Source organism: Leuciscus leuciscus, assembly GCF_965113295.1.
Source record: "Leuciscus leuciscus genome assembly, chromosome: 1".
Taxonomy (NCBI): domain Eukaryota; kingdom Metazoa; phylum Chordata; class Actinopteri; order Cypriniformes; family Leuciscidae; genus Leuciscus; species Leuciscus leuciscus.
Genome location: NC_138725.1, coordinates 14,754,426 through 14,766,532, shown reverse-complemented (window position 1 = coordinate 14,766,532; position 12,107 = coordinate 14,754,426). Strand labels below are relative to the sequence as shown.

The 12,107-nt window shown below is 41.0% G+C and overlaps 2 protein-coding genes across 6 annotated transcripts in view; both read left to right on the top strand.

Annotated features, from left to right (window-relative positions):
* Positions 1 to 12,107, top strand: part of LOC309499174 (uncharacterized protein) — a 151,892-nt gene that overhangs the window by 139,060 nt on the left and 725 nt on the right. For 2 of the 5 annotated variants that reach the window (XM_082170329.1, XM_082170324.1), the window contains exon 4: positions 2,463 to 2,599. The exons of the other annotated variants lie outside the window; for them this stretch is intronic. The gene's annotated coding sequence lies outside the window, so the exon portion shown is untranslated. Of the gene's footprint in view, positions 1 to 2,462; positions 2,600 to 12,107 lie in introns of those variants that run through there. 5 annotated transcript variants of the gene reach the window in all.
* LOC309502703 (uncharacterized protein) lies at positions 2,502 to 5,305 on the top strand. Its single transcript, XM_082175187.1, has 2 exons — positions 2,502 to 2,708; positions 3,162 to 5,305. The coding sequence occupies exons 1-2, from the start codon at positions 2,651 to 2,653 to the stop codon at positions 4,049 to 4,051; spliced, it is 948 nt and encodes a 315-aa protein (XP_082031313.1). The 5' UTR covers positions 2,502 to 2,650; the 3' UTR covers positions 4,052 to 5,305.

Below are 12,107 nucleotides of genomic sequence, written 5' to 3'. Positions count from 1 at the left end.
CCGCGTCTAGTTTGACGCTTGACCACTTTTGTGTTAATTCGCGTGTCAAGAGCGAAATTGACGCGCGTAAAAACAAAAGTTTGAAGCAAAATTTACGAGCGTCAGAGGCGAAAGTTTCGAAACCCGTTGGCGGCCATCTTTTTTAGATGTTTATCGAGCATTAGCATTAGCATTAATCGAGAGTGTCATCGCTCGTATATGCTCTGGAGAGCAGAAACAGCTGCGTAGGGGACATCGTCGCTGTACTCGGGTCCACCAGACCCTCCAGAGGGTTTCAGGAGTTTCACAATTTGCTCCAGGAGCTAGGTTTGGTGGACCTAACGGTGAGGACGCTGACGAGGACAGCGTAGGCCGTAAGGCCTCGGCCTCGAGTGGTCGCTGCCTGACGAGCCCGCGCTCTACAGCCCGGCGCGAGGTTCACCCTCGCCCGCACCCACCTAATCTGTCATTTATTTTTGTTTTGATAATAAATGGAGTCAGCCTCCAAAAGTGAAACCTGTCCTATGATTTTTGTTTTTATACACTAAATTGTGTTTGTTGTCTTTACATTAGAATAATAATGTTTCATATAATCTAGAATAGATATGGAATAAATAGCATTCAATACAAAATGAGTATCTCTCATATATTGAAAACGAGTTTTTATGTGAAAGATTTGCTTTGTTGTGCATTTTAGTCATATTACAAAATAATTTATTGAGGCCAAACATAAAATAACATTATAAACTGTCACTTCACCACGTGACAGCAGCAAGCAGGCTCCTGATTGGTTAACGCGGCGCGAATTGACGCAGAAGTTCAGATTTTTCAACTCGGGCGGCAGACGCGAATTCGCATCAAACGCGTGAATGCACAAATAGCACTAATAAAATCATTCGCGCGTAACGCGCTTAACGTGCCAGACGCTCAATTCGCGCTATTCGCACGAACTTGACGCGCGAATGAGGCGTATTCGCGTCTACCGCGCCGCGCTCTACGCATCATTCGCGCCGCGCTCTACGCATCATTCGCGCCGCAGGAATTTTTTACGCGCATAACGCGTCTTTGCATTGACTTAACATTGAAATCACTCGCGCCTGACGCGCTATTCGCGAGGGTCTGGAAATCAGATTTAATCCTCCTTGTGAAGAAACAAAGTGCCGCTCGTTCACATACCGTAGAGTATTGATTCAGCGTATCGGGATCATCAGATCCCTGTGGGAAACAGATTCAGATGTTTGTTATATGTCATTTAAATGTTGGATAATACTTTACTTTTAAAGCCTTTATAATGCACCTTTAATGAATTGTATGGTCTCATGATTAATTGTAACCACAGTTATAATATAATACTTATGTATTTCAGATGTAACTAGGAATCTGCAAATATTATAAATGGTATAATTTATTGTAACTTTGGTTACGATTATTTAAGAAAAAGATAATACATTGTAACATATATTACGAATACCTTTATAATGCATTATACATAAAGGCTTTTAGTAAAGTGTTACCATAATCTTTTCAAGAGCCGTCTTAAGACTGTAACTTAGACATGATGTAATTTTAAATTCATTCACAAATGTTAAAATGTAAATCTGTACCTTCCAAATTACAACAATCTAAAATATTTGATGCTAGGAGCATTTCTAAGGTTATTTTTTAGTTTAAATGCTGAATTCACTTAACCTTTGTTATCCAGACTTTCTCTTAAATCTGTAAAAGCAGTCTTCATCTTTAGCCACCGTACGTGAGGACAGTATCTATATGCAGAAGAGACTTTAGCCGCTTTTGGTTACACTTTATTTTAAGGTGTCATTGTTACAGTGTAATTCTATATTTAAGCACTGAGTAATATTAAGCAACTACATGTACTTACTATAGGGTTAGGGTAGGATTAGGGTTTGGTTGAGGGTTAGTTTCATGTAATTTTGCATCATTTACTGTTATTACTATGGTAAGTACATGTAACATATGCAACAAGGACACTGTCAAATAAAGTGTTACGATGATCTGCTGATGATCCTGAATGGCTTGTTGAATGAGTGTTGATAGTCTGAGGCTCATCAATATTAACAGATCTGCTGAAAACACTCTTTATTTCATTACAATAGTTCCTGTTTTCACCTCATTTATTATGCTGATGTCTTCAGATCTCCTGAAAATTGACACTTAAAGCTCATTTCATTGGTGTCAGCAGACTGAGGGGATTTGATGATTACAAATATGTACATTTATTTCTGTGTTTAGGCTTTCAACTGTTTTTCTTACCATTATTTATATTTGTAAGGATTTTCATTATTTTATTTTCTAAATTTTAAATATAGCCATATTCATGAAGCAGAATCATGTTAGGGTGAACAATACAATGGATTTGTGAATTAGCACTAATTACTTTACAATAGACAGACAGACATAAATTCTTAGATGTGTCAATTAGTATAAAAAAAACTCATTAAATTATATATTTTTGATTTTGACAGGTCAGCTCCTCCCACAGCAATCACATCATCAGTGAAGCTCCTCCCACTGTAATTCATCATCAGTGAAGCTCCTCCCACAGCAGTTCTCCAATAAATGCTGTAAATTCCCATCAGCTACAAGTGAAGACGAGCATCAGGAAGAGCTGAAATCTGCAAAGACTGAGTTTATTAAAGAGGACAGTGAGAACATGAGTGATCCAGAACCCTGCAGAATGAAACACACTGAAGATCCTGAAGAACAAAGAGGTTGGTGTTTATTATTGAAGCAGTTTTAGATTTAGATTTGTTGTAATAAGAAAAATCTTTACAGCTGTTGAATAATCTAGCTGTAGCAATAAATAATAATAATAAGGGACACTTTCTATGAACTGGGAAAAGACAATCCTGACAAAATGTATATTAGATAATTGTGTAGTTGATCAAACATATTTAATTGTTCTCCCCATAGAAACATGGGATTTGTGCCTATAATATGTTTAAAATAATAATTGTAAGATCAATGTACCTCATTCAGGTTAAGTTGCAGGGATGTATACTTAATAAAAATGCATCAACATTGTTTATGATTTTTTTAAATAGAAATGGCCTAATGTCCACTGTTACATCAGGGTTCACCTTTATGTCCTTCACTTTTCTCATTTAAATTTTTTTTTTTTTTTTTGAGTTAGTGAAAGTGAATCGTGTTTATCTTTATTTCAGATTTGATTGAAGAAAACGAGGAGAATGAAGAATTGAGTGAAGTTGAGGAGAAAAATAATGTAAAAACTGGAGAAAAACCTTTGAGTCACTTTCAAACCAAACAGAAAGATTTAAAGAAAAGAAGAGCCAAGAAATCGTTCACCTGCACTCAGTGTGGAAAGAGTTACACAGCCAAACGTAATCTTGAGATTCACATGAGTGTTCACACTGGAGAGAAGCCGTTCACATGTGATCAATGCGGGAAGAGTTTCGTAAAAAAAGGAAGACTTAAGGAACACAACAAAGTTCATACAGGCGAGAAACCTTACAAGTGTTCACACTGTGACAAGAGATTCAATCAGTCGACATCTCTGAACAGACATGAGAGGATCCACACTGGAGAGAAACCGCACACGTGTGATCAGTGCGGAAAGAGTTTCACAGTTAAAGCATATCTTACGGATCACATGAGAGTTCACACTGGAGAGAGACCGTTCATTTGTGATCAGTGTGGAAAGAGCTTCACTAAATCAACACACCTTAAGGAACACATAAAAATCCACACCGGAGAAAAGCCCTTCACATGTGATCAATGTGGCAAAACTTTTTTATCGAATTCAGCCCTGAAGACACACCTGAGAGTTCATACGAAGGAGAAGCCGCATTCATGTTCTGTGTGTGGAAAGAGTTTTTCATGGCTGTATAGTTTACATGCACATCAGAAAATTCACACTGGTGTGAGAGAGTACATGTGCTTTGAGTGTGAGAAGACTTTTACTTCAGCGGGCAATTTAAAACTGCACCGGATTATTCACACTGGAGAAAAGCCGTATCCCTGCACTGCATGTGGGAAGCGTTTCAGTCATCCATCTTCTCTATGCAAACATACAAAACACGTTCACTGTAAGTAGATCCTCTTCAGATCCAGCACTTTCAGATTTGATGCTGTGTCTTCGCCATATGTGACAAAATAATGCATCAAGCAATAAAATATAATCTGGATAAATCTGTCCTAACCAGCCATAACAACCAACATGACAAATACACTTTATCTGAAGTTTTCACAGTGAATAAAGTTCATCTTTAAAACCAGCAGATTCAACTGTGGGATTCAGATCAACTCAAAGTTCCTTCCCAAGAACAATGTCAAAAAGTTTATTCTTGAATATCATTTTGCTGCATGATATACATTATTTTGTTGTGATTGCTTATGAGTTCATATTATGGTCACTTGTTTTATAATCCAAATGTATCTCATGCATTGTGCTTACTCTTTCATGAAGGAAAGTAAAAGCTTAAGCGTTCTTGTTCAGGAAGCTGAAGAAGAGGCTGTAACACACATTTATTAAAATTTTGTTTTTCATTGTTGTTTTTTAAAAAAATTATAATTATTCTTCCACTTATGATTTATTTAGAAAACCCAAATGCAAAAAATAATATTATTATAATATTATAAGTATTATAATTGCTTTTTGGGTTCTCTGTTTTGAATCACTCAATGCTCTTTAAGTGCCTAATAAACTATACTTTCCTCCACACATGACTGAGATAGAATGAGACGGCTGTTTGTCTGCATTAGTAACCCTTATTTGTGTTTGCTGTGTTGTTGTGTTTTGATGTGTTGTCATTTAAACCTGTACAGGCTGGATAGCTTCAGCTTATGGGGATATGATGTGTTGAACTAACAACTCAGATCTAGAGGAAACACTAGGTCACCTCTTGAGTCTTCGGGTTTAAGTTGTTCGTTCTTTTCGTCCACTAACGTTTTGTAACGTTTGTCCGTGCCAGTTTGCGAATGTCTCTATTTCATCCCTCATCTAACATTTCCATAACATTTCCATTCGCCTGTGCATTGCCTTTTATCATCAGACCTGACATCTTGCAACTATGGAAGCTTATGCGTAGCAAATTTCAATTTGAGATGTAATATACAAAATGACAATGCAATATGTAAAATGACAATGCATTTCTGTATTTAAATAAAAAATTTCCAACACATTTGTGCAACGTTTGGTGCAAAATGAAAATTCAATTATATAATTTACATTTGCCATTTCATACACTATTTTTAATATGTAAATTGAATTCATATTTTAATGCTTTATAACTTGCAAAATTAAAATGTATGATATGTTTAACATGTTCAAGCAAAAACTGTAACAAAATTGTCATTTAAATGTAATTTTTTTCTTAATTGCATTTACACTCACAGTTAACTCACAGTTAACACACACTCACACTCACAGTTAGTGGTGGTGGCGCAATGGATAAGACACATGCCTTTGGTGTGAGAGACCCGGGTTCGAATCCACTGTGAGACACCAATGTGTCCCTGAGCAAGACACTTAACCCCTAGTTGCTCCAGAGCAGGGATGTAGTGGAGGCTAAACGCACGTAAACGCCGTTTACGCACCTCCCAAAATTTGGAAATAGCGTTTGCCCACCTCCAAAGTGCGTTTATCCACCTCTACATTGCGTTTATCCACCTCTAAATTTCACGTTATTTGAGCGGACTTTGCTTTTCCAGTGCGTGATCGCCGATCGGTACATGATTCGAGCATTTGGGCCGTTAACTACAGAGCAGAACGCGCAGCGCGCAAACACGGAGCAGAGAGCGTAGCGCGCCGACACACACACACACACACACACACACACACACACACACACACACACACACACACACACGGAACAATTTTTCTGATAGACCAAACAACTAATCAATTAATCGAGGAAATATTCAACAGATTAATCAACTATGAAAATAATCCCAAATCCCTAATCATTATGCACAAGTGCATTGCATTGGAAGCCCTGGATATAAGCCTCCCTCTCTATCTCTCTTAAATATTTTTGTTCTCTCTGTTTTGTCATTTAGTAAACTTGATAGATTTCAACCATATTATTCCAACCATATTATTCCTTTTTGAGTCTCTTTAACAATAACTTAGATTAATGTATGAATTGAATAGTGATTGTGTGACCTATGATGAGGGAACAACCAGTGATACCCTTGGTAGTACCATCAAATGATAGCCTATAGTGATGTCATCAGGATACACATACACCGTAGGCAGTGGCCCACCTTACCGGGTGATCAAGTTGTGGTCCACCAGAATTTATAGTTTACCCACCTCTTTTTTTACCACTACACCACTGCTCCAGAGGCGTGCGACCTCTGACATATATAGCAATTGTAAGTCGCTTTGGATAAAAGCGTCAGCTAAATGAATAAATGTAAATGTAAAATGAATGTAGCAAAATTCAATGTGCAATTTGAAAATGCATTCTGAGCCGATCACTGGCAACCAGTGCAAATGTGTGAGGAGAGGAGTGACGTGTGCTCTCTTCGGCTCGTTAAAGACCACTCTTGCTGCAGCATCTGGATCAGTCACAGAGGTTTGACAATGATGCTGGAAGACCAGCCAGGAGAGCATTACAATAGTCCAGTTCTTCTTCTTTCGTGTGTCGTCATCAAATGTCCAGCTCAGTAGAACTCAGCCACGTTCTCATCTCAGGTCCCACGTCGAAGAGGCCGGCCTCCGAGGGTGGTTTATACAGTGGACAGGTGGTAATTATGTGCTCAGCGGTCTGCTCTGGCTCCCCACACTCACACACTGCTCTGTCCTCCAGGCCCCACTTCCTCATCGATGCTTTATGTCCAACCCCAGTTCGCAGGCGGTTTAGCAGAGTCCATTGCCGGCGTGGCAGATCCTCTCCTTCAAGACCGCCTCCAGGGTCATAGATGTAACGGTGGATTCGTGAGGGCCCTGCTGACTCCCACTCCTGCTTCCAAGCTGCCGCGAGCCATGCCTCTGTAGACAGGTCCTCAGGGATGGACCTGAGCAGGTCTTGTGCCGCCTTGTTGTACGGGTGGCGGGACTTCAGTCTATGAGGAGGCAGTGCTGTTGTGGTGGTATTGTGCAGGATATGCCAGTTGTATCTTTGGGCTTTCCTTGCAAGAGCGAGGGTAGCAGCCTCTCGTCGGAGGCCGGCCGGGGCAATTCCCGCTAGTGTTGGCAGATGGTAGACAGGGGTAGAATTCAGGCAGCCAGTTATAGTCCGAAGGGCGGTGTTTATGGCAGTGTCGACTTTCCTGGCGTGTGGGCTTCTGCACCAGGCTGGGGCACAGTATTCAGCTGTGGAGAAGACGAGAGCTACTGTTGATATTCGAAGCACCTTGGCAGTTGCACCCCAGCTAGTACCAGCGAGACGTCGAATTATTGCGACCCTTGATGACACTTTGGCCGTCACTTCTTCAAGGTGTTGTTTGAATGTTAGAGATCTATCCAGGCGTACGCCAAGGTACCGTGGGGCTTGCTGGAACTCAAGACGCTTGTTATTTACGAATATGTCCAGTTCCCGTCTGGCCTCACTGTTGTTCAGGTGGTAAGCTGCTGCAACTGTCTTGCCGATGCTGAGCTGTAAACGCCACTCACGCAGGTAGGCTGCCAAGGTGTCCATGTCCTGGTTTAGGCTGGCCTGCATCTGCTCCCATGTTTGTCGTCTCATCATAATGGCCAGGTCGTCGGCGTAACCATATTTCCGGGATGTTATTTCCGGTAAGTCGTGGATGTATAACTGAATTTCTGTTATCATGCATCACATGAAAAAAGGGAGTAAAATGAGTAATTGAATAACATCGGTGCGAGGACAGAACCCTGCGGAACACCATTCCTCAGCCTTCTAAGCCTGCTGCATTGACCGTCACTGGTCTTTAAGGTGAAGCTGCGGTTCGTCACCATCTCAATGATGAACTTCACCATGTGCCGGTCGGGAATGATCTTTAGTAGCTTTAGGTGGAGTCCGCGCTGCCAAACGGTATCGTAAGCGGCTGTGAGATCCAGCAACACTACTCCAGCCTTCTGTTTTTCCTGAAAGCTGTCCTCAATGTCTTGGGTGAGCAGTGTCACCTGGTCAACCGTTGACCGACCGCGCCGGAAGCCAGCTTGTTCCCGTGGGAGTTGAGGGTCCACTATTGGCTCGATACGATTATAGATCAGCCTCTCCAGGGTTTTGAATGGAACGCAGAGCAGTGAGATGGGTCGGTAGGATTTGGGGTCTTCAGCAGGCTTGTTTGGTTTTGGAAGGGCTATAACAGCAGCGCGGCGCCATATCTTCGGGAGCTTGGACCTCCAAAGGCATGTCGAGTAGAATGAGCAGAGCCATACAGATGTTCTTACACTCTGGTGAGTCACAAACTCAGGGTGGATGTAATCATGGCCTGGTGCTTTCCCTTGTTTGGTCTTACTCAAGGCAGTCTGGAGTTCAGCTGTTGTAAATTCCCCTGACAAGTTGGCGTCCACACTAGCTGCTCTACACAGGGAAGTCACCTGGTGTGATGTTGTGTGGGCAAAGTTCTTATCAGCATCAGGGAAACAGCTGTTCTTAAGGAGCTGGGATGCGATGGCATTTGCTGTTATTGGGCACCGGGAGGTCGATGGTGTTCTACCTGTCAGCTGGTTTATTGTCCGCCACGCCTTACGGCTGGAGTGGGTGAAGTCAATTGACTGAACTACTTCTATCCACCTTGACCTTCGGGTGGCATCTAGCTTCTGCAGAAGTACCGTTGCAGATTCTTCAACTTCCTCCCTGGAGCTTGCCTGCTGGTGGACATGCAGGAGGTGGCTGCATTCTCCATCCCAGCCCGGGATGTAATTTGTGTTAAAGCCACGGGGGATGGTTTTCCTTGCTGCCCCAAGGAGTACTCTGCAGTAAGCTGCATACCCAGCGTCCACATCGGCGTTGTCTGGATCTGGGAGACAGAATGATGTTTTTTCTGTCTCCTCAGTGAATGACTGCCAATTTGCCTTACGAAAGTTCCATCTCCTGACGGGTTTCCCTACAACTGGCTGCACCAGGGATGGGACCTTTATGATGGACGGTCGGTGGTGTGAGCGGGGGAACCTATCCAGGACACGTCTCTCTGGCTTTTGAGCCGTGTGCCACACAGCGAAAGCCAAGTCCGGGTTGGTGTGGGTGTTCCAGCGTGCTGAAAAGAAGCTTGGAGGTTCTTTGGGGTCGAACAGCAGCAACGCATTGGCACTGGAGGCCCATTGGCTTAATATCTCTCCATTTGGTGTAGTATGACTGTAACCCCAATCTATGTGTTGGCAGTTAAAGTCCCCTGCATAGATGGCGGGTGCAGGTGCCGGTGGAAGTGATGCCATGGTCAGCATTGATGGTGGGGGCTTGTAGACATTGACAACCGTTGTGGTCTGCACCTTAGTGGACAGCCATTCGATACTCGAGCCTGGTGGAGATTGGCCAGTGGCTGTCCAACTAAGGTTGTTCCTTACAAAGGTTGCAAGTCCATGCTGTTTGCTGTGGGTAGACCCAGCAAGCTGGAAACCGGGCAGTTTGAGGATGTTATCACTGTCACGGTGTGTCTCCTGGAGGAGGACGGCTGCTACTTTGTGGGAGTCAGCGAGATGGTAGATGACTTCCATTTTGGCGGTGGTAAGGCCCTCTACATTAAGTTGGAACACCGACAGACCTTGGTACTCGATGGTCGGGATGGTCACTCGTCCTGACATGGACGCACCATGTCCCTTCGGTCTCTTGCACCTCGGTCTGCCAGCTAGATGATGACTGGTTGGCGACATTAGTTTCGCAAGCTGGTCTTGCACCATTTCTTGCTACTCACGGAGGAGGCCACGTGAAGGCTGTCGTCATCTCCTCCAGTTCAGTCCAGTTCAATTGATTATCAATTACCACTCCCTGGCTGACCTTGATGGAGTTATGGATGACGAGTCTAGCTGAATGGTGAAGTTGTGATGTAGTGTTGGGTTGGCTGGGACCACGAGTAGCTCTGTCTTCACAAGGTTTAGTTGAATGTGGTGGTCCTTCATCCAGCCAGAAATGTCTGTCAGGCAGGCTGAGATACGATCAGCTACCCTTTGGATCGTCGGGCTGGAACGATAGGTAGAGTTGTGTGTCATCAGCGTAGCAGTGATAGGAAAAAACATGTTTTTGAATGACAGATCCTCCTGTGATGACATGTAGATGGAGAAGAGAAGTGGTCCAAGCACTGAGCCCTGAGGCACTCCAGTAGCTAGATGTTGGGTCTTAGACACCTCACCCCTCCACAATGCCCTGAACGACCTACCTGAGAGATAAGACTTGAACCATTGGAGTGCGGTTCCCGGTTTACAATAAGTTAACATGAAATAAGACTGAACAGCATTTATCAATTTTAGTTCATATTAATTTCAACATTTACTAATACATTATTAAAATTAAAAGTTGTATTTGTTAACATTAGTTAATGCACTGTGAACTAGCATGAACAATGAACAGCTGTATTTTTATTAACTAACATTAACAAAGATGAATAAATACTGTAATAAATGTATTGCTCATTGTTTTTGTCATTGTTATTAACTAATGTTAACTAATAAACGTTTTTGTAAAGTGTTACCATAAAAAATTATATTTGTTTATAATTGACAGGTTTGTCAAACTGATGAATGTCTTGTTGATGAGGTTCAGAATCATGTGTTTGTATTGACATGAGTTGTTCTGTTCTTGAACTATTAAACATGTTTCTGTTTTTAAAAGCAAAACACCAGCTATAGGAGTTGAACTGGAAACAGTTGCTTCTACTAAAATAAAATAAAATAAAATAAAGTCTGTGCGTTTACAGCTGCATGTGTAAATCAAGTATTGTAGAGCAGATCTGATGCTTCAGTCACTGATATTGCTATGAGGACATTTTCAGTAAGATTAAAGTTCATCTTTTGTTTTGCCTTTTATTTCAGACATACCAGAGGTTTAATGTTTACATTTCATATTTGACTGTTGTTTCGGATGATCTTGTGACCTCAGCTCAGAAATATTTGACTTGTTTTGTTATAAATCTTCTTGGCTAATTTTATACAACATAAAAATACAATATAAATATAAAAATATAAAAATTAAAATAAATATACATAAATGTACGTTTACCATTAACAAAAAATAAAGGACAGTGTAATTGATGTATAGTTTAAAATCTTACCCTCGTGTTCTTTCTCTTTATCTTCTTTTTTTGTCTTTTATTTTTCAGTTTTCAGCCGATCACTGTTAACTCTTATTTTCTCATTTGTATTCTGATGACATTGAACACATTGTTAATACATTTTGTATATCATAAGTTTATATAATATATCATGTCATCTCTGTACTTTTTGAAATAAAAACTGCTTGCTTCCTCGTTATCATGCATCACATGAAAAAAGGGAGTAAAATGAGTCTCTGATCCAAAACCCACAACAGATGGCGCTAATTCGAGCCGCCAATAAAGAAGAAGAAGAAGAAGAAGAAAAAGAGTTTTCTGAGGTGAGGAGAGCAGTTCACGGTATTTCTCACATTTACACCATCACACACACTTTATACAGTTTGATTAAGCGACAGACTCATTTCTGTATTGTTTTCATCGATCACAGCGATACTTGCGCGTCTTTTCTGGCGTCTTCCTTCTGAAATAAACATTTAGTGCAGCAGCAGCGAGCATGAGGAGAATATGTTGAGTTCATTCAGACCTGAGCGATTTTGTGTTCGTTTGTGTGATTGTCTCGATGTTTGTGTGAGAACTGTTACTGAATGTCAAGTCAAGAGTTACAGTTTGAGATCTGTGAGGGGAATTGATGCTGCTGCTGTTTTATTTTATCTTTAACAAATCAAATTTGTTACTTCACATTGTTAAAATACACTGGAACAGATACGGCTAAATACTTAATTCACATTGAGCTTATGAGTTTTTTAGGATCATTTTGAATTACATTAGTGCAATGAATCTAGTAACTAGAAAATATCAAAATATATTTTAGATATTGTATGCTGCTGTAGTTATTTAGATGAGGTGGTTAATTAAGATGAATGCCATTAGCGTTTGTTTTTTATATATTTTTTTAATGTTTTATCCTTGTCATGTTGTGAGAAGCAACAGTATTTTCTTTCAGTAGGGTAGTTTTACAGGATTTTATCATG

Excerpts from the sequence above, each read along its gene's own strand:
- LOC309502703 (XM_082175187.1), top strand. The coding sequence starts at position 2,651 with ATGAGTGATCCAGAACCCTGCAGAATGAAACACACTGAAGATCCTGAA. Across the intron at positions 2,709-3,161 it reads AGATCCTGAAGAACAAAGAG|ATTTGATTGAAGAAAACGAG; the intron begins GTTGGTGTTTAT and ends TCTTTATTTCAG.